Source organism: Lissotriton helveticus, chromosome 5_1 (genome assembly GCF_964261635.1).
Source record: "Lissotriton helveticus chromosome 5_1, aLisHel1.1, whole genome shotgun sequence".
Taxonomy (NCBI): domain Eukaryota; kingdom Metazoa; phylum Chordata; class Amphibia; order Caudata; family Salamandridae; genus Lissotriton; species Lissotriton helveticus.
The window spans coordinates 1,301,448,131-1,301,471,427 of NC_136065.1; the positions used below are offsets into that span (position 1 = coordinate 1,301,448,131).

Genomic DNA, 23,297 nt, shown 5'->3' on the forward strand with positions numbered 1-23,297 from the left:
CTAGAGCCAACTCTAGCTACTCACCACCCTCATAAAAAAAACAAATTATAAATACATGCCTATGTTAATATATGGACAGACTTCAGATCAGCAGTTTTATCCACTTGTCTGTTCAACTGTAATCCACATTTTGTTCTGCCTACTACCGACAGCATGGGTAAATGTGCCAGAGCACTCTAGGAACTGGCTCTTGAAGTGTGAGTGACAGCATGTTACCTGATCACATCTACAGATCCACCTATAAGGAGGTGCACTCAGAGCTTGAGGAAATAGGCAAATTATTTGCTTCGTTAAAAAAAAAAAGTTTTTACTCTTTATTTTTTTTTAATGTTTAATGGTCCTTGTGTGTTTTAGGTACTTCTTCAGGTTACAGTAATGCAAAGTTAAGTTAATTTTTTCCAATAAGAATCATACTGTTAGAAAATGCCTCAACTTACCTGGTCATCCCCATTTTTTTGTGGACTGTTTTTTTTCTTCAATACTCTGTGCACTGGGACTCTGCTAATCTGGCCCCAGTGCATGTGATCTGACTCATAAAACATGCTGAAATTAACCACACCGCTAATTGGCATATTTAACTGACCCATAAGTCCCTAGTACAGTTTTCTCAAACTGTGGGTCGGTCGGGAGTAAATATTTGGCGGGTCATGAAAGTCCAAACAATAAATAAAGATGCCTTTAAATTCTGAATTTATCTGGTCACATTTGCTGTGCTTAAAAGACAGATCATATATCAGGCTAAGTCTTTTGACAAATTGAGTTGTTTTTTAGGTTGAGCCTAGGCAGCGCATGCGCTTTCTGGAAGACCTGTGTTAATCACTCTACAGAGTGTAGTCCCGCCAGCTGTTTGTCACTGGCTCACTCGTCGGCTGCTCTTTTTTTCCTGGCTCCTAATTGGCTGGTGCTTGGATACATCATTTTCATTTTGTATCAAGGAGCACCGGCCAACTACAGTTTACTTGCGTGGTAGGTGATGATGTGTTTTTTTCCAGACTACTTATTCCATATCCTGAATGTGAGTCACCAAAGCGCCCGCTTAATTAGATTTGTCCTGTTCACTTCCACGTTGCACACAAAAGAGACTCGAAAGACTACGTTTGCGTGCATCTAACCCTCTCCTGCTTGTTTAACCTCTTGGGGCTGTGCCAGAATACTTTTCTCCACTGAAGACTGACAATACTTTAATCGGCTCTGGGGCCTCATATACCATCTCCTCCTTCACAAGTCTGGGGGACGTCTCAGTTTATGTTACCTGTGCCGCCTGCAGATTTCTTCAGCAATATTGTCAGCATAATTTTCTGCTGCAAAATGCAGCAGCCAGATTTCTCTGGGGTTGCACAGAGGACACCCAACATCGGCTGGAATTAGATCACTTCACTGGCTGCCCATTAAACAGCGCATTGAATTTAAATCCTTAACTTTGGTATACAAAGCAATAAATGGTGGGAGTGCAGCGGATCTTCAAAAACTTTTTATACCATATGTTCCCTTACGTGCCCTTAGATCGGCCACTCAAGGTCTCATAGAAACTGAAGTTTAAACGAGCTAGATGGGGGGGGGGGGGGGGGCAGAGCCACAACATACTGTGCGGCTAAGCTTTGGAACAAACTGCCTTGGTCCCTGAGATGCCAGCCAAACCTCCAGCTTTTCAGAAAGAATCTGAAAACCTGACCTTTTACAGCCACATAGACTTCCCTTTTTACCCTCACACCTCAGCGCCAAGACGCTTCGGCATTCGAGCGCTTTACAAGCAATTAAACAAACATTTTATTTTTCAAGAGGAGAAGGTTGGCACCACGTTGTGGTGGTTCCTGTGATTTTGTTTTCTTTGATAGAGTGGTCTACGTCGAAGGAAACAGTACGTGGAATACTTTATTACCGGTATTCACCTGCACATGTAGGAATCATCCCACTTAGGAGTGAGGCAGGCTCCTAACAATGTTTAAGGTCGGTCCCCAAAGTACGGCATGCATATAAAGACGCAAATGACAAACAACTAATATAAGGAAGAAGCTTTGATCAAATTTGCCGATTCTTGCGGTAATGCAACTGAGCCCAGTAAACAGCCACAGTTTGAACTACCTCTGGAAGGTCTGTGGATTTCCTGGCCTTTTACTTTTAAGGGGTGGAAGCACCCTCAGTGCGGGGACCAACAGCAAAAAGAAAGACCCCCATGTATATGCCTTTTCAAGCACGAGAGAGTTATCGGCATGTCACGGTGGCATGGATTGTAGAAATTTGTCAAATCTCAGGCATTTCCAGCCACTGATACCCACTGTGCAGGTGGACCTAAACCACGTCAAAAGAACAGACCAAAACATTACCCATATGAAGGCCACGCTGTTTTCAGATGGCCCAGGTTATTTGCTCCTCTTGCCGGTGATAGGCCAACCCACATAAGTGTAGATATCATCTTTACTGAAAAAAGTGGCAAGATACTAGGACGTTTGACAATCCGTGCAGGTAGCTGAACTTTCCCTAATAGAAATGTTGGCCTAAGTTAGATGTTTGCACGACATTCTGGTTTAGAAAACAGTCAATCCACAAATGTTGCACCACCCATATATTCCTTGTGGGTCTGGTTTTCAGAAACCTATGGCATTTGTAGGTTTCCCTCAGTGATGGACAAACCTGGCCCCATATACCACAGGTACCCACAATTCCAGAAAGACGGAACTTCCTAAGAAAATGCTTTATTTCTCAATATTGCATTTTTGGGCCTTTCCCGTCACAGGTGATCGGCCAACTCATGCAAGTGGGATTACATTCATATCTGGAGAAGCGTGGAGAAACAGAATAGTAGAACATTTGTAATTATCTACTTAATTTCAATCTATTTTTGGCTTCCAAACACAAGTCAGAGATGAAGAAAGACCATTCTGTAAACTGCCCTATTACGGTTAACCCGCTAATTCGGAGTCGTACAAATAACCACTTTTCCAAAAACAAATTCATTGAAACGATTAAAAAATGCGTAGCAGTCCTTTAGACCCATTTTTCATTCATTACATCAAAAGCTGCAGCTCGGTTGTCGGCTCAAAGTAATGAGTGCTTTTGGACAACCAACAACCACTATATGCCTCCCTTGCGACCGAAGAGTCGGACGTTACTTCTGTAATTCGGCCTTCGGGCAAACAAATTACAAATGAAAATACTTACCAATTTCAATTTGTGATCTACGATTATAGTTTATTTAGGAAAAATATGAGAGGTCAACCACAAATGACTGAAGAATTCAGAAATCGGTCTGTTATGAAATGTGCAGGTTTCTGGGTTCGCCTCTGGGTTTCACACCATTTCCACCACCGATGCTACAAGAGGGGGGAGGGGGGGTTATAATTTTTCTGGGCCCTGGACCTTTAGTGTCTATTAAAAATGAGATTGCTCCCATTACCTTCTCTATAGTGAACCATCTGGCTGGACCATTTTCATTTGGCTGTGCATTTCTGGTGTACTTACCTTTTGATGGCATGTTGGTGCAAAATGTTTTCTGAAAGTGTGCTATCTATTCATTCGAATGGATACTGGCATGGATGTTCATTTGGGGACCTCCACTCGGTTTGCCCACAGACGTTTGTAAAACTTTGTTTGAATCAGTTCGATTTTTGTACCTCTATGTAAAATATATGTTAAGGTGTCATGCCTTCTTAGCTGAAGTTCCTTTTTCTTTTTTTTAATAGTTTAACACTTCTCAACAAGCCACGGCTTGGGAGCTGTTTTGGTGGATCATCTCATTACACCTATATTTCGTTTTTTTTATCGGTTCTTCCTAGGTCTCAATGAAATTACAGGTGCGAAGTAAGTATTGTTCTCAAGAACAACAGGTCCAAGGATGAGCAAAGACGTTTTAGATAAGTCTGTTAAAATATTGTCAAGTTTATCTGTTTTGACGGAATGGCAGTAAAGTGTAATAACTTGAATACACCACCACACACCTTCCATATAAGCAAGCAATTACTCTGCATGTCTTGTGGACCAGCTACTAGTTCTGCTTCTCTGTACTCTCCAAGTATGTGACCAGTAATGCCAAGAGCACTTTCGTGTCATTTCAGCAGAGACAAAGCACGCACGCTAGATAGGTTAGAAGAACTGGACAATTGTGTTTTCCCCTTTGAGAGCATTACCACAAATTATGAGAAGGACTATTTCGGTGTCATATTCTGGGAGAAAGCCACGCTATTGTGGATAGCTTCTGTAAGCCTGTAGAAACATAGTTTTAGAGTATTATGACTGCTGAAGGGATTACAGAGCTAGGGTAAAGAGGAAGTCAGGAGGCTGAAATTGGCCTGCAGATGTTGGGGCCAAATGAAGAGCAGTCTGCTGATCAGTGGTAAAGAAAATGAAATGGCTTGTTAGATGGCAGCCGCTTAATGTTGGTGCACTCCTGGATATTGTAAGATGCCGTTAGATAACGAGTAGTCATGTACACTGTGAATGATGGCACTGCAGTGGTAATGTAAAATTGTTCTGGAAGTGGTGTTCAATTAGTTTCCAATGTGTCTGTTTTGTAGGTTTTTTGTGGTGTGATATACTATTTTATTGAACATTGTCAAATATTTTGCTGATAAAAGATCTTGATGGTTTGTCAGAGCTTTATAAGGAATGGTTCTCTCTTATTCAGACAGGAAAGGTTTAGCATCTAGATTAAACCAAGCTGTTTGTGTTAGGGATTAATAGCGCATGTGAATCTGTAGGTGAAATCTTTTCGAAAGCAAATATCATGCCTTAGTATACTAACGGTTGTTTTGCATTTCATATGGTTACAAAGCAAACCTTTAGTCATGTCTAAAGGTATGAAATAGCGTTTCCAACACATGATAGCTTAGTAAGACCATTTGAAACAACAGTGGTCCCATGTAAAAGAAGATTAGCCACAATGAATATAGACACAATGGAACTATATTAGTTTGACATGTCCAGCCGGACAGAGGTCTTAATCTTTACTTAATCAGGAATGAAAGAACAAAAATGAAAAAACAAGGATTCCTTTATCAGTTCAACGTAGTGGGGCACAAGCCTGCACCCAAGCACATACAGATGTGTACAGTGAGGAAACAAGGAACAGAACAGGGCTATTAGGCAAAAGCTGCGAATTTCTGTGGTATATGATGAAACAGAACATTCAAAGAAGGACCTTTACATATACATGACATAGTGTACGTTCTGTATAGGGTGCACAAAAAGGTAGACGGCATTTCGATCCCACTACGTAATCATGGGGATCATCATCAGGACATTGAATATAGCCTAATAATTGTAAGCCTCTATTGCCTAGGGGCGGAACCCTGGCGATCTCGCGAGTACGAGCAGGGGAGCTGGAGGTTGAATCGGGCTGCCCAGATAAGGGTGCCAGGAGGGGACGCGTCACTTCGAATATGATCGCGTTGTAGATAAAGAAAGGGACCCGGATCAGTCGGGTGGTTTCCTTTCCTGTCAAACTAATATAGTTCCATTGTGTCTATATTCATTGTGGCTAATATTCTTTTACATGGGACCACTGTTTCAAATAATCATGTTTCCCGAGGTCCTGTGTTGACTCGTTCGGGCTCCCTTGTTGACCTTTAAAAACAACAGCTTAGTAAGACCAGCAACTGCATTTGCATGTGTCCTTTTGAATTTGCAAGAGTATATATGAAGAAACAATATACTTCGGCCAAAAGCACAACATAAATAATTTGAACAGTAAGTCTGTATAGCTCAGAAAATTACACTCTTACCTGCATTGACAACTTCATCAAGATCTTTACCGTTCAGTTCAGTGATGACCTAGTAGGTGGAGAAAAAGGGAAAAAAGATGTGCATTTTAAATATTGTATTTATTATTATTCAGTGATTAGCTCGCAGAGGAGTAAGATTTATGGATATGTAATAAAGAGAAAAGTTATTCAGGAGAGTAAGAAAAGTGGACAATTTGTATGGTTGGTCACATGTTACCAAGTTAGTGGTTTGCCTCTCACGAATGGCTGCTGGATCACGAGGGAACAAGACCTGCAAATGCTTGGCACATTCAGATGGTTAGACGCAATATAAAAGCACAAATGAGAATCTATCAGAGACCTGCCTGCAAAAGATGAAAAAGCACCTGAACCCCATAAACTCCCCTGACGAGGCATGCCTGCCACTTGAGTACATAAAAACAAAAACGTAACAGAGTTAGTTAGTGCCTTAATGGAGCTCCTTTATCACTTCCATTAACTACATTATGCGAATCCAAGCTAATACTGGTGAAAAGGAATTGCTTTAGAAGCTTCCTAATCAAGCCTGGAACCGCGGAAGAATCTGTGTAAGGAATCTGTGAATGAACATCTATTAGATTCCATAGACTACACCATTTTTCATGAAGCACACATCAGCATGCAACTTGGCTGGTGGGCGAACTTGATTTTGATAACTATGTGGTGTATGCATGATGCTTCTGCTGTGCCATCATTAAATGCAGAGGGAAAGGCAAATAAGCAATTTTATTATACGCCACTTATAAACATAATTGTGGCCCCCTCTTTGCCAATCTAAATAAATAAATAAATAAATAAATAAATAATAAAAAGAGTGCAGCTCCCTCTGTTCAAAAGCAATTCAGCTACTCTTCTAGCAAGCAAGAGCATTTATCTGCTCTCACTTGCTATAAATGGAGTAGCGTTTGCTATAGCTTGGCGGGAGCAGTACTCATCCTGGGACATTGCAGGAGCCGGAGCTGTGGGGTGGAGGTCCACAGGGCTATCTATGGCTCCAGTGGAGGGCCGAGCGCCAGCCCACATTGTTTTAAGTTTAAGCCGAGTGGCAGTCCTCGGGGCTGGGATCCTTGCGACCCCTGCATTATTTTAGGATTAAGCCCTGGGTAGGTAGTGGTCCCTGGGGTTGGGGGTTGTCCAAGAGGGCCACCCATCCAAAAAAGAAAAAAGTTCCAGGGAGGTGACGGACCCCAAATTTATTTAAAAAAGAAGCCATGGTAAGATGGTGGTCTCCGAGGAATCAATGGGTTCCAGAAGGGAGAGGGTGCCATGCACCCCCTCCTTTACTACAATCCCTCAAGAACCTGGCCCACCAGGGGGCAAATTAGAAACAAAGTAAGTGCGGGAGCTCAAACGTAGGTTTTTTTTTTCTTTTATTTTTTGGCAGGATCCACAGATCCTGTCAAATGTTTTTCAATGCCTTTTTGGACCCAGCAGCCGCAGCCACCCCACACCCCCCAAAAAGGAGGCGTTTGGGGTCAGAGTGCTTCTACCATGCACCCTTTTCTTTTTTAAATGTTTTTTTCGTGTGACTGTTCAAATGAGCCACTAGATGGCTGCTAACACTTGCTTAATTGAAGTGTTGGCAGCCAATCTGACCCCAGCATGAGATCGGGAGGGGTCGCAGAGCCTTTGCGTCCCTATAGATACACACAACTGGAACTTTCTTTAAATAACTCCGACTACTGAACTAATTTACACAATTTAACAAACAACAAAAGGACAAACCCACAGTAATTAAGCAAATCGCCCTCTGAGTCCTTTATCTTAACACGCGTTCTTTGGTCAAACACCAACTTGACATTTTCTTGCTGCTTACTTCTGACAAGCCAGGTCTTTTAATTACGGAAACCTGGCTATCTGAGGATTCTCTACCCGACATCCTAGCAGCCCTCCCTTCCGACTATTACATCTTGTCGGCAAACCAGACGTCTGGGAAGATGGGAGGTGGGGTCGCTGCCATAATTAACAAACATTTTTTATTTTCTATTATGACCTCTCTTACTCTTTCTGAGTTCGAGAATATGGTTATAAAACTTGATACAGACACAGGTTCCCTGGTGTTAGTCCTCATCTATCGCCCCCCTCAAGTAATGCCTACCTTCCCCACCTCTTTAGGAGAACAAATGGCTTCCTTAGAAGGTGCTTCTTATCGGGGACTTGAAATACTGGTTCAATGATGCCTCAGGGGGACCCCAGGCTGCTGAACTATCTGAACTTTTATTCAACTTAAATCTAGTTCAGCACCTACATAACCCTACTCATGTCAAGGGACATATTTTGGATCACATCTGGGCTCACAATATCTCGCTCTCAATACCATTGATTACCCCATGCATTTGATCAGATCACCATCTGATACAATTCACTATTATTTCCAGTGGCTATAAAAAACCCTCCTCTTCGGCGGATGGCACAACTAGGAAATGGAAATCCCTAAATAAATTGGACTTCGTCAATACCCTGGAAAATTCTATAGCCACTTTCAGTCAGAATATCAACATCATGGAGGGAAAAGTCACTGAGTGGCTTTCTTCGGCTAGTAACACTCATGCCCCAATTGTGAAATTCTCTCGTACCCGCCACTCAGACACCCATAAATGGTTTACCACCGACCTTAAAAATCAAAAACTTGAGTTGCGTCAGTATCAGAGAAAATGGAGATCAAGATAATCCGCTGAAGATAGGGAACAATTCTCCAATGCTCGCGAAATGTACAAAAAAGCCATCCCGACTACCAAAGCGGCGTACTTTTCTACAAAATTACTCAGTGCCCAAAATAAATCCAAGGAAATTTTCAAAATAGTGAATGATTTATGTAAATGATGTTAGAACGTAGCCTATTCAGACCCCCACCCAGGAATTCTGTAACTCCTTGAACTATTACTTTCTGGATAAAATCTCTACCATTAAAGCCAGCCTTCCCAATACCAGTAATTGGGAACCATTGGATGATATCTCTAACAACCAATACACACTTGACACTCTTCAACCGATTTGTTCTAACACTCTATCAGAACTAATGACCCGTGTTACATCAGGGTCACCCAATGAATGCTGTCCTCCGCACATTCTGAAAGATGTCTTCTCCATCTTGCCTCAGAGTGTGCTCCCATTTCTTAATGAGTCACTTGCCCATGGGAAGGTTTCCACTGCCTTCAAGCATGCAACGGTAGTTCCCCTCATAAAAAAAAACCAGGGGCCGAACCCAAAAATCCTGTTAACTATCGTCCCATTTCCCTCTTACCTTTCCTGGCGAAAATACTAGAGGCCCATGTGACTAAGTGGGTGTCTAGTTTCATCGAACGCTCAGATTACCCAGAGCCTAATCAAGCTGGCTTCCGTCCGGCGCACTCAACGGAGGCCGTGTTTCTTGCTGTCTTGGACACCCTTAGAGCAAAGGCAAATAAGGGAGACCATCAAGCTTTGGTACACCTGGATTTGTCGGCTGCGTTCGAAATGGTCGACCATAAGTTTCTGTTGAACCGTGTCGAGCAGGCGGGTCTACGTGGTCCCGCACTCGGCTGGATAGAATCTTTCCTTGCGGATCGCACTCAAGCTGTGAGGCTTGGGAACCTTTACTGCCCCCAAGCTCATTTCTACCTGTGGGGTCCCTTCTTTATCCCCGTTGCTTTTCAACTTATATTTAAAGCGATTGATCCACTCACTAAGAAATAGAAACATTACCATCTTTAATTATGCTGATGACCTACAGATCATTTTCCCACTTGGCTCCCCGGAGGCCGTGGCTGAGTTTCAGGCAACAATGCTTCACATCCAGCGTTGGATTGACACGAACCACCTGAAGCTCAACCCGGGTAAGACGGAGCTGGTATTGCCTGGGAAGAGTGTGGACAGTCGGGGCTCGCATTTCTGGCCCGTGGAACTGGGGTCCCCCCCCACCCCTTCTGCCTCGGTGAAAAGCCTGGGGGTCATCATTAACGCTGACCTCTCGCTCCGAGGACAAGTGGGAGCAGTGGTCTCCGCCAGTTTCCACCAACTACGAAAAATTAAGAAAATTGCACACCTACTGACTCACTCAGCACTAATACAGGTGGTCATAGCCCTTATACTCTCTCGGCTTGACTACTCAAACTATCTAGGTTTGCCTGTTGATCTACAAAAAAGACTTCAAATGGTCCAGAATCAGGCAGCTAGACTGATTCATAAGCAGCCGAAATGGCTGTCAGCCAGATCTGGACTGGCAAAATTCCACTGGCTTCCGGTTGCCCAACGGGTAGCATTTAAGACCGGATGCTTGGCCTTTAAGGCCTTGAATGGCAATAGTCCTAGATTCATTAGCAACATGATCTCAAGGTATACTCCTTCGCGTAATCTCCGCTCAGCTCCCCTCTCCCTGTTAACCACCTCATCTTTTAGACGCAAACGACAGGGAGGATGCTGCTTTTCTCACTTGGCCCCCAAATTTTTGAACTCTCTCCCCCTGACACTCAGACTGTGACAACCTTCTGAGTTTCAGGAAAGCTTTGAAAACATGGCTGTTTGAGCAAGCATTCTTCTAGCACCCCGGCCGCAACAGTCTTCTTCAGCGCCATGAAACCCATGGGTGTCCGTGCGCTTTATAAATGGCTATTAACATAACATAACTTTCTGGACCAACAGCTACCTTTCTCCTAAATCTGGTGTTAATTCCATTCAGCAGTTTGAGTTGTAGCCGTGCCCGAGATTTCCAATGGAAATTAACATGGAGAAAACGCACTTTGGGACTCCCCTTATTCTCGGCACCAGTTTGATGGATCTCCCTGAAATTTTCAACAGCAACTGACATGAGTGGCAAATGTTTAGAAAAGTTTGAGGATCCATCAAACAACGTCAAACTTGTTGGCAAATGAAAATAACGCTCTTCCTTCGGAAACTGTGTCCTAACTAGAACTACCTACTGGAGAGCGCCAGTAGGAGATTATATACCACTCCTACGACCACACTCTAGTTATCCCCAAATCGAAGCAGACATCACTGCAGTCAACTAATTTTTTACTTTATTCACCTTGCGCAAAAACACGTTATGGCCGTGCAAGCGGCTTTGGTCACATGACATGCATGTGTTATGTCGTTATTTTGACGTTTTTACTCTCCATTGACAGAGAAGCAAGACTTTCATTAGTTATGTTCCATCGGGCGCTTTAAATACCGGTTACATTTTCTTCCATAATTAATGAAAAGGCAATTGATGTTTCTAAACATACATGATTTTGATTTCAGTTATTCATTGATTTTCCAGATTCAATTAATAGTTTTTTACGCAACTCTACATGCTTTACAAAAACAAATACCATGATAATGTTGTGTGAGGGCAAGTGACAAAATCGCTTGGAAAATGGGGATACTTTTCTTCATAATATTTCATTGCCATAGTGGGCACTCAACATTTTTCCCCTTAATCTCGAAATCATACCCACTTTACATAACTGAAATTTCATGATTCTTACTCCCACTGCATTTCTTACCGACTCATGATTGCTGTGGTGATGAACATTCATATCCCATATTGTGCTGTGGAGATGAACATTCATATCCCATATTGTACTTTATCTACTTTGCATTGTATCTACTATTCCTAAAAACGCAATCTGTACTCTTTGGCAAGTGCCTTAATAATCCTACTGTTATCACTGGATTCTCACTGATTCATTTACTACATGACTTCTTCTACTATCATGGCCCCACTTGTACACACTCGCCACTTCTTATTTATTAGCAGTTTATCCCTTGTGGGTTACTCGAAAAGTGGGATTTTCTGTTTATGGGAGTCACTTAATCTCATCGATTTCTCTTCCTGGATGTGGCCGCTCCTCATTGTCTATCAGATATTTTTTGTGCACGTTTACATTAAGTCACTTTGCTGTATTAAATTTATTGCTTGTTGGAGCAAATAAAAGAAGAAAAAAAACATTGTCTCCAATTTTCCTTCATGAATATACACATGTATATCCAGGAATGTCACCATAGATGTGCTTATGTCATACATGAAACTCAAACTCCGGTCACTGATATTCAAATTTCTAACAAACTGCTCTGCTGAGTCTACAGACCCCTTCCAACCCACAAAAAGATAATCAATAAATATAGTCCAGATTATGATGTGTTCTGTCCATGTTTCTTCTTGGTCCCTGTGGAGCACCTGTTCCTCCCACCAGCTCACATGCGTAACTGAAGGCCCAACAGGTGCCAATTGCAGTCCCGCACATCTATTGGTACAGCTCTCCATCAAACATGAAGACATTGCCTTCCAGACACCTTCTGTGACACCCATAGCAATTAACACAATCTTTTTACACAGGAATATCAGATGAGCCTCAATAAGTCCCCACTGCTTTTACATAGGATGGTAAATAGTCTACATATTGGAGAAAAAGAATATTAATGTATTTAAATGTACTCTTCATCAGGCTTTCTTTAGCTGAAATTATTAGATGACCTGGTGGGTTGAGTGCATTCTTGTGGACTTTTGGGATTAAATACAAGACTAGGAGTTTTTACATTCTCATTTAATAAAAACAAATATTCATCACACGATAACAGGCCAACGTTCATTCAGCAATCCAGTTCCTGTTTGTACTGCGACTGGGCTCGGACCTGTAATGTTTAGTCACATTCCATTTAACAAACACTCTGGTTCAGTCAATGCAAAGCTTCTTGCATATACATGTCCATTGGCGACAGCACAATTATACCACCATAAACATAGTTGCTCACCACAGCGTGCTTGCTTTTTCTTAATTGATACCAAGTTCTCATATTTCCGCATGGCAGCTGATTTCTTCCTATTCTAAGTAGACTTCTGTGTGTAGTTTCTATATTCCTTCTGCTATTAAGTCATGGAAGATATCAATGGTGTCTCTTCTGGTGATGGGCATAGTCTTTGAGTGTGATCGGAAAGGGGTGGTTGCGATCCCCCACTCCTCCATATCAAGTTCATGAATGAGGTTAAGATCCGTCAACTGGATATCGGATTGTTCATTTTCACTTTCAAATTGTCTTAAGGTTTTCAACAGTGACAAATCAGAAATAGTTGTATTGTCTTCCATAGTCCCTAGCGCCTTCGTTTCCTCCCTAGGTCTGTTGGTTAGTTTGCTGTTAAAAGAGTATGTACTTTTAGAAGCTTTAATTTCCTTACAAATTTGAAGGCATCGATCCTTGCCTGCACATAATTTAATGGACACTCCCGACAGTCCGAACAGTAAAATCTCTTTCTCAGCTTCTGTTAAACAAGGTCTGTTAGATTTACGATAGAGCTTCCCTTGTCATTACCAATTATTTTGACCATCATGATTGCTTGGTGTTGGTTTTGTTTCTTGGAGTCTTTTGCACTGTCTCTTCTTTCTGCCTCTGAGGCCTTGGATTCATTGGTCTCAATGTTTGCCTACAATCTAATCCTAAAAAACAAGCATTTACAATGCAATGGTTTTGCCTTTTGAAACGTTTAAGCTATTGGCATTGTAAATGACAACATTTTTATTTATGTGTTGGTTTTGAAAACAGATAAATAAATGGCATTGTCATTTACAATGCCAATAGTTTAATCTCTGGCAAATTCCACACAAAAACACACAGACCCCCACATACACACAGACCCACACACACCAACAGAGCCCCACCCACACACACACAGCCACACACCCAGAGCCACACACACCAACAGAGCCCCACCCACACACACACAGCCACACACCCAGAGCCACACACACACCCAGAGCCACACACACACACCCACCCAGAGCCCCACACACACACCCACCCAGAGCCCCACACACACCCACCCAGAGCCCCACACACACACCCACCCAGAGCCCCACCCAGAGCCCCACACACACACCCACCCAGAGCCCCACACACACACACACCCAGAGCCCCACACACACACACACCCAGAGCCCCACACACCCAGAGCCACACACACACACCCACCCACCCAGAGCCACACACACACACCCACCCAGAGCCACACACACACACACCCACCCAGAGCCACACACACACACACACCCACCCAGAGCCACACACACACACACACACACCCACCCAGAGCCACACACACACCCACCCAGAGCCACACACACACACACACACACCCACCCAGAGCCACACACACCCACCCAGAGCCACACACACCCACCCAGAGCCACACACACCCACCCAGAGCCACACACACCCACCCAGAGCCACACACACCCACCCAGAGCCACACACACCCACCCAGAGCCACACACACCCACCCAAAGCCACACACACCCACCCAAAGCCACACACACCCACCCAAAGCCACACACACACTCAGGAGAGCAAGCACAGCGAGGGGGCAGGGAAGCAAGCACAGCCAGGGGGCAGGGAAGCAAACAGCTCCTTAGTGAGTTTAGTGTGCAGGGAAATAAAAGATGAACCCCTGGGGTCTTGTTTGTGTGACTCTCCAGCTGACAGCGAGCAGCACCCAATGTTCTTATAAGTGCAAATATTTTGCGATGCATTGGACGGTGCCAGATCCTGCGGCCACAGAAAGTTTGTCTCCAGACACGGTGGGAAAAAAGGTGGCCTTTATCCAAAGGCAAGGACGTAGCTTCCAATTGTGTACCAGGTGCAGTGGCACCTGGACTGGGGGGTGGGTGGGGGGGAAAGGGTGCATTCAACCCTGATTAACCCCATCTTTCACCGTTTAAGCTGCTGCCAGCGGGGTCCATTCCTTCCTTGCACTAGGGCCCACGACACACTGGGTACTATTCCTTTTCTCCAAAACTTTTTAAAAACTGTGCCCTAAAATTGTTTGTTGTCTTGCACAAGTCACCCTTTGTGCACCCTTGTCCTTATGCATACTAGCCCAGCTGTCTAGTAACTAAGACCTGTGCTTCTAGCCCTTGTGCGTGAGTAGCGTTTAAGAATTGTAAATACTAACACTGTAATTGCCTGCTGTCATATAAACAACTGTTGTCAATGCACATAGCCAGTGGAGAACACCTTGATAAAGGCAGTAGGCAGAAGCTTATTGCTTGTGAAATACTCTATTTCAGAGTCTGAAGGCAGGGACTGTTTTTTGAAAATCCTGTTGAAGCACATTGTGAAAGCCTAAAGTAAGTGGCGTATTGATTATGAAACCTTTAGTCAAACCTAATAGGCAGAGAGAGCTACTGATTTCTATGTATTAATTGCTCTGGTTACCGATTCCTTTCATATAGTCATAGGAGCGGGGGGGGGGGGGTAGGGGGGAGAGGGGATATTAATCAATTATCCGATCAACCCCTCATGCCGAAAAAACACACAACTTCTACTACCCCATTACATGCACTCACTTCTTATACTTTGCAAACATGAATTGACTTCAAAAGGATTTTAACCTGTGACCTTAAAGGTTGCACGCTCAACTTTGAGACAAGCTAATTTCCTGCTGGGCTATGGAACAACGTTCTAGACATCACTGTGTTTAAATGTCTCTATTCGCCTTCTTGTAAGAAAAGGCAACAGTGTGGCCATATATTGCACAAACATTAAGTGTTTACGGCCATTAAGTTCTCCCATGGCTTCAGTGTTGAAGCTGGAGCCTTAAATATAAATCGCCCACATTAATCTAACCACAGTTAGAGCTCTAATAGGGAGAGGGAAATGAAGTGTTCATTTTACAGTCGCTGTGAGGAAAATTGAATTTTGCCCTGTCATGTGTCCCTACGTGTTCCCCATCATATGTTATATGTGCATGATCAATATGCATATTTACCCCTTTGACCGAATCAAGACGCATTTACAGTTGCGTCCAACGTTAGTATGTTAGCTATCCAGTCCCTCTTGAAAGCAACAAGTATTAGGCCTATGTTGCAAACGTCTTTACATTGTGCACGTTAAAACATCGAGATGCACCCGTTTCTAGGCCTCACAGGGCCCGGACACCAGATTCAAGCCTCAAGTCTCCTGAACCATTCAGAGGAGCGATGCAGCCCCTCCCGCATCCCTGACCCTTCACTTACTTCCTGCCAAGCAACGCGGTGCCCGGCCTGGCCTGCCTGCCAAGAATATGTTATGCCTACAGTTATCAGTTCAGCTCTCCGGTTTCACATTCCTAGCTAACGAACCTCATAAACATCTCCATCTACAGTCTAGTCTTCCTGTCTCCATGCAAGTAATTAACTGAATTAATATCCATAGAAGATTCATAGCACGCGCAATACATAAAGAAATATATGCACGCACTAGCCTTAGTTACAAATAGTCTTTGCCCTGATGACTTTTAGATTCAAGCAACATGTACTCCAAACACCAGATATCAGATATCAGATATGCTATAGGTACAGGTCGTTCTGACATCCCAGACTTTAGTCTCCTCTTCTAGTGCTAGAAGTCAGAGCCCCCAGCTCTCCCCAGTTACACGTCATGGCCCGTTTGCACGCACCACTAGGTTAAAGGTTCCAGCTGCCCAGGTAGCCCCCTCCATGTACCCACCCACTTATGACACTTCTGTGACGTCTACATCACACACCTCCGTGCACGCCCTGTGCACTCCTTCTTTTCACGCCCATATGTTCCTATCTTTCATTTGTCACTTGTTACGCCTACTGTATTCAATACAATTATACTGTTTTACTATATATACTGTATGATGTTAATGAGATGCAGCAGCTGCCATTCCATGCCATTCCCTTTCCTTGTGTCTGTCCCTTCCTGAACCTTTGCAGGTGATGGAACCCGATGGTCCATTGGCTCGAGCCATCTGATTAAAGCCTATATGACTCAGACACCCCGGATTTTGCCTCTTATTTATTGAGCTATCCTTTTTGATTAATGCATAGAAAAATAGTACCGGTAATTATTTATTTATTTACCACATAATGGCGCCCGAACAGGGACGAGCCCCTTCCCCACGCGCCGGCGATGTAACGCAGGCCCCCTGACCCTTCTACAGCCGTGACGGACCCCTACTGTGCACGTGCAGATATTTCTGCTTCAAGTCTCCCTCAGGCCCACGGAGGAGACGGAGACTGCGGTCCGGCATCCAGACGAGGCGGTGAGGAAGGCGGATCGTCCCGACCAGAGCCCAAGCCGAGAGAGCAAGGTCCGAGGTATCCGGAGGCCCACCTGTTTCCGAAGCCCGAAGCGCATGCGTAGTGTGTAGCAGTAACCAGACGTCGTAGCAGTCCAGTCCAGTCCGAAGCCTTCAGTTTTGCTTCCCGGTGAGTACCGTTGCTGGGGAAGTATCTAGACGGGTTCATTAATTTGTGCCCGGTCCGACGGGTTTGGGTACACAGATCCGGTCCGACGTGTTCACTTAGGTGGATACGGTATGACGTGTCTCTTTAGGAGACAGGTATGTTCTGTACTGTTTTAGCAGTGCATCCAGTTCTGTACTGTTTTGGCAGTGCATCCAGTAATTCTAGTAAGTCTGTTCTCGAGAAATTCAAGTATTATGTTTTCAATGTACTAGGTAGTATCTGTTCGAACTGTTATTAACGTGTATTAATGTCGTGGTATGAATGATTTGTTTTGCTAGTCATTACTGTGTTCATTGTGTATTGGGTTCAAGTTCGAGTCCGTTCAAATATGCCTCTGTTTTCAAAGTTACGTCAGATAAAAACCAGAAAAGGGTTACTCGAAGAATCAGTTCCTGTCCCTCCTAGGGACAGTCCTGATACATTTCATGTATCATAAGCATGGCTTAGATGCCATACTGTATCTAGATTTATGGGTGGACTACACCAAACATCTCGAAGAGAAATATAGATGGCCTGTTTCAGGAACTTGGGATGCCGAGTGCATCATGAGAGTAGAAGCATTATGGAAAAAGAAAGCCAGACAATCCCAGAAAGATGCCATAGAATTGTGGCGTAAAGAATCGCATAAAAGAACTGAAAAAGAATTCAGAAAAGCAGAACTAAGTAGGGAATCCTCAGGAAAAGCCCAAGAAAGGGAATTATTAGAAGAAGGTGAACGAGTTAGAGCAGAACAATCAGACAGGCAAAGAAATGCCCTTATTAAAGGTATGTATCCCCTTCTCGCCGAGGGTTTGCCGAAGGCGACCCCGGAAGCACCCTGTAATTTACCACCACCATTGGTCCCGACTAAGCTACGTCATAAACCGACCGCAGCTGAAATTTTCCTTTCTTCCTATTTAGACGACACTGTCCCAGAATATGCAAATCCGAATCCTACTCCGCCTGTTCAACCTCATCACCCTGTTAATAACGTAATCACTGTACCTCCAGCCGTGGGTCCCGGGAATCCTGTCCATGAGCCAGTATCCCCGGACCAACCCACATTACGTACACCTACTTTACCAGTCACGTTACCAGCAGCTGCACATTCAGTATTAATTGAAGATTCTAGTTCAGGAGGAGCAGGGGGAGGTATTCCTATCACCCCGCCTCAAACAAAGCGCCTGACACTAAGAGAAGCAGCATTACAGCGTACGCCAAAAGTGGCCACGTACGAAGCCCTCAAGAAGTACCTTACTGATTGTAGATATGATCCAGTGCCAGGCGAAGATCACATGATATTATATTCCGTACGTTTACGACGAGTTGCAAACTTTTTGACTGCAATGCCAGATATGAAGGAACATTTAGACAGAATATATCATTTCATCCGAACAGGGGAGAAACCAGAAAGTATTCATGAAGCTATGGCACACCGGAAAGTGGAGATTCAAAGTATGATTTTGCAGTTTTTGATAAATTGTTTAATAAGAGAACAAGATCATCCTGATAAAAACAAAGACGAGATGAAGGTCCTGACAAGGTGGAGTGACAATATAGCAGACGGAAAACACAAGACACAGAATAGTATAGAAACCATGTACAGAAAGATTCGTAAAGAAATTCTAGACATACACGAGAAGGAGAAAGCAAGAGTAATAGCAGAGAAAGAGAATGACTCTTCAGACGAAGAAGTAGACAACGAGAATCCCACCAGAATAGCATATGTAGGTAGGACGAGACCTTCCGATAGACACACATGCCTAGATTACAAGAAAGTTTTTCCTCCTCCCGTACCAGAACAGTGTTCTCTTGAACAATTATTCCAGGCTACAGATAAAGTTCTGAAACTACGAATAGGTTATAGTGAGCTTAGTACCATGCATGAACAAGAACTAGCCCGGTCAGCAGTTCGATGGACTAGTGATTCTACCACATTTCCAGACGAAGTAGTGGCCCAAATGTTTCTGAAGCTGCCCCCAGCCGAGCAGCGACTGGTGGGTATGTATATGATCCAGCACCTCATTACTCTGTACGAGAGTCAGCATTCTGATCCAGGTCCATTATATAATGTATTGAACGAGTTACTACTAAACCGATGGAAAGGTCTAGGTACTGATTTAATTAGTGTCATTTTAGAACAACGACACAAATACAGAACGTTCCTGACTCCGCATTTTGTTCCTGTTTCACCCCCATTCTACATAGATAGACAGAATCCGTTGCGAGAAGTGCATCCTGTTAAGGGAACGGGGGGTGAGCTCGAACGAGTATTTGTTTACACCCCTATAACGAAAATAGAATTACTCGAAATGAAGAAGTTAGTACCCTGTCACGATAAAGATCCAGCAGGGTTCCACCGAGAGTTAAAAGACATGCTCCGTATGGGAGAATACACATATCCTGATATCATTAAAATGTTAAAGGTCCTGTTGCCTGCGGGCATATATGAAAAACTTAAAGAAAAAGAATGGGAGGTGGGAGAGAAAAAGATTGACTGGACCGCATTAGAGAACGAAGATAAAACACGAGTTCCAGGTACTGGTCTTGGGGATAAAGCCAAAGAATTGCCCGAGTTGTTAATACAAGTCTTGCCAAGATTACTAGCCACGAAAAAGGAAGACTGGGATGCAATCTCAGCCTGTAAACAGAAACAAGACGAAGACACTAGTGATTTTTATTCCAGATTTGAGAAATGTTTCATTATTAATAGCAGTTTGAAAACAAGTAGTGAGTCGTATCCCCATCTTTTTGTTACTAAACTAGTTGAGAATTCTTTACCACAAGTTAAAAATCGAGTACTGAAAGTCGAGAGTACCTGGCAAGCTAATACTCCGTCCCAAATGCTACAAATGTTACAGTACCACCAGAACCGAATCAGAGAAGAGCAAGAACACGAAAGGAGACGTATGAAAGATACGAAAATGAAAGTACTAGTTGCACAGTCTGTTCCAGCAGATAGTCAGAGGAGGGGTACGAATCAGACAAGTCATCCTGCAGCTCCCGTTAAAGGGACATGCAATTACTGTAAACAGCCAGGTCATTACATAAACGAATGTGCCGTTCTGAAACACAACATAGCTACTGGTAAGACGAAAGAGAGACCGCGTCTTCCTAGACAGGAACATGTTCCGCAGAATACGCAACCACCGCAGAACGCACAACAGACAGTTACAGTACCGCAGCCTATCGCTGCCACACAACACGTTACACAGCAGATGTACCAGTACGCACAGTCAGATTATCCAGAATATCAGCAGTATTCATGAAACAGCCTAGAGAGGGAGGTTGGCTTGCCTCTCATCGAAGTTCCTGTAGATCAAGAGGGTCCCTATGTACACAGTCAAGTATTAGGGAAAGACAGAAAATTTCTGATTGATACAGGGGCAAGTAGGACTACCATCAGTCATGACGAGGTTCCAGGGGCTCCACTCTCAGGCTCAAGAAATGTTTCCCTGGGATTTTCAGGAAAGCCTATTGTTAATGAAATATCGAAACCAGTTTCCCTAGAAGTTGGTCCTTTGTCCCGGACTACAGACTTGTTACTTACAAAATCATGTCCAGAAAATTTACTTGGTATTAAAACATTGAAAGAATTAGGAGCTGTAATATGTTGTTCTCCGGAAGGAGTGAGATTGTTTTTACGTGATTTTAAAGGACATTATGTGTTAAGAGATTTTGATCCAAGATTATTGAACGTACCACAGCATTTATGGGCGCAAGGTCCAACTGATGTAGGTTGTATGCATATTACACCATATCGTGTCACTCTGAAGCAAGGTGTTGTATTACCCCGAATCCGACAATACAAGTTGCCACCTGAGGCTGTAACAGCCTTATCGAAAATTATTGACGAGCTCATTGCTCAAGGAGTGGTTGTAGAAACTGACTCCAATGTATGTAATTCTCCTATCATTCCGATTCTTAAACGTACTGACCCAAATGCACCTCCAGTTTATCGACTAGTGATTGACCTTCGAGAACTTAATAAATGTATCATACCCCAGTACCCAGTGGTTCCAGACATTTCTTCCCTATTGACTGCCATTGATTCCGAAGCTACGTTCTTCACTGTTATTGATCTCAAGAACGCTTTCTTTAGCGTCCCCATCCATCCAGACAGCCAGTTCCTTTTCGGATTCTGTTTAAATGGAAGAAGCTATAAATTTACACGTGCACCTCAAGGGTTCACAGAAAGTCCTAGTATTTACAGTCAAGCACTGAAAAGACAACTGGACAGTATTCACATGCCAACTGACACTGCCCTGATCCAGTATGTCGATGATCTATTGATCACAGCCCGTACAGAACGTGACTGCGAACGTGCGTCACTGACAGTCTTGTATTTCCTGGCAGACATGGGACACAAGGTGTCCCCTTCGAAACTGCAATTTTGTGTCCAGCAAGTGGTATACCTTGGACACTTACTGTCCAAGAGGGGTAGACAGTTGACACCTGACCGTATCCAGTTAATTGCACACCTTCCGCAGCCCAAGACACAGAAGGAGGTACGAGCTTTTATCGGCCTCACTTCTTACTGCAGACAATGGATCCCTCAGTACGCATATCTAGCCAAGCCACTGATACAGTTGACAACACAGGAGGCAGCGTCATCGACTGTCCTCCCTTGGACCCAGGAACATACACTTGTTTTCAATGAATTAAAGAAAGCTTTATGTCAAGCCCCCGTGCTAGCGACACCGAACTACAGTAAACCTTTTACGCTTTTTGTTACTGAACGCGATGGTACAGCATTATCTGTTCTCACACAAGATCAAGCAGGACAACACAAGCCTTGTGCTTATTTCTCTAGCACATTAGATCCAGTAGCCCAGGCTCTGCCTGCGTGCCTCAAATCAGTTGCAGCCACAGCTCTAGCTATCAGACAAAGTGATTCCATAGTGTTAGGACACTCCCTGACAGTACAGGTTCCACACTCTGTGGAAGTTCTTTTAAACCGAACACAGACTCAGCACTTGACAATTGCACGTTTAACAGGATATGAACTGACACAGTTTCAGCCACACATAGAAATCAGACGCTGCAACATATTAAATCCTGCTACACTGTTACCCTCGACTACCTCAAACCCTGCCACACATGATTGTGTGGAAGTTATTAACACCATGACGAAGCCAAGACAAGACTTGACGGACATTGCATTACCTGATCCAGACCTGACACTTTACGTGGATGGTTCATGTATGAGAACAAGTACAGGAGAGTTAGTTGCTGCATATGCAGTGACTACTGAAACTGAAGTTATAGAAACACATCGTATTGACACCCTGTCTGCTCAAGCAGCAGAGCTCATCGCTCTGACCCAAGCCTGTATACTAGGCAAGAACCTGAAAGTAAACATATATACAGATTCACGTTATGCATTCGGAGTCGTACACGACTTTGGAGTCCTCTGGCAAGAAAGAGGTTACATGACCTCTCATGGAGCCAAGATTCAGCATGGCCCCCTCATTCAAGCTCTGTTAGAAGCAATACATTTTCCGACAGCTATAGCTATTATGAAGTGCAAAGCACATACGAAAGCCACTGACACCATTTCCCAGGGTAACGATCTGGCAGATCGAACAGCCAAGCTTACAGCTCAGACTCCAGACACTCCAGTCAACATAACAAAGACAGACGTTCCAGTCCCGACAACTTGTATGACAGTTAAGGACCCTACACAAGACGTACTAGACATACAGACACATGCTACCCCAGATGAAATCAAGAAATGGACCGAACAAGGAGGGGTCCAGACAGATCAAGGATGGTTGACGAAGGGAAAAGCCACATGGTTTCTCCCCGACTCTATGGTTCAAGCCATTATTAATACAGCACATAGTCCAGCACACTTAGGAGAAAAAGCCATGTTAGACAGCATCCAGAACCTTTGGTTTAACAAGCATTTACGAGCAGCAGAGAAGCAGAAAGTACGTACCTGCATGATCTGTTGTCAGTTCAATCCAGGTAGAGGTGTTCCCGTGGAACAAGGTGGATTCCATCCTCCTGACCATCCTTTTGAAGTCCTCCAGATGGATTATATCCAGATGGATCGATGCCGAGGTTTCAAGTATGTCCTCGTAGTTGTATGCGCTTTGTCCAGATGGACAGAAGCATATCCAGTCCCAGATTACACTGCCGCGACCACTGCCAGGCAGTTGGTTCGTGAGTTCTTCCCTCGCTATGGTTTGCCCCGTGTAGTGTATTCAGACAACGGACAGCCATTCTCGTCCGAACTCATGAAACAAGTATCTCTTCTGTTAGGGTACCAGTGGAAATTCCATTGCGTACGACATCCCGAGGCAGCTGGCCTCGTAGAGAGACATAATCAAACTCTGAAAATACGAATTGCCAAGGTCTGTGCCGAGAAAGG

General features: G+C 43.8%; 1 protein-coding gene across 1 annotated transcript in view; it reads right to left on the bottom strand.

The window, feature by feature from the left end:
- Positions 1–23,297, bottom strand: part of LOC144755337 (large ribosomal subunit protein P2-like) — a 97,452-nt gene that overhangs the window by 25,434 nt on the left and 48,721 nt on the right. Inside the window, exon 3 of the mRNA XM_078644143.1 lies at positions 5,718–5,766. Coding sequence (XP_078500269.1) covers positions 5,718–5,766 — 49 coding nt within the window. The remainder of the gene's footprint in view (positions 1–5,717; positions 5,767–23,297) is intronic.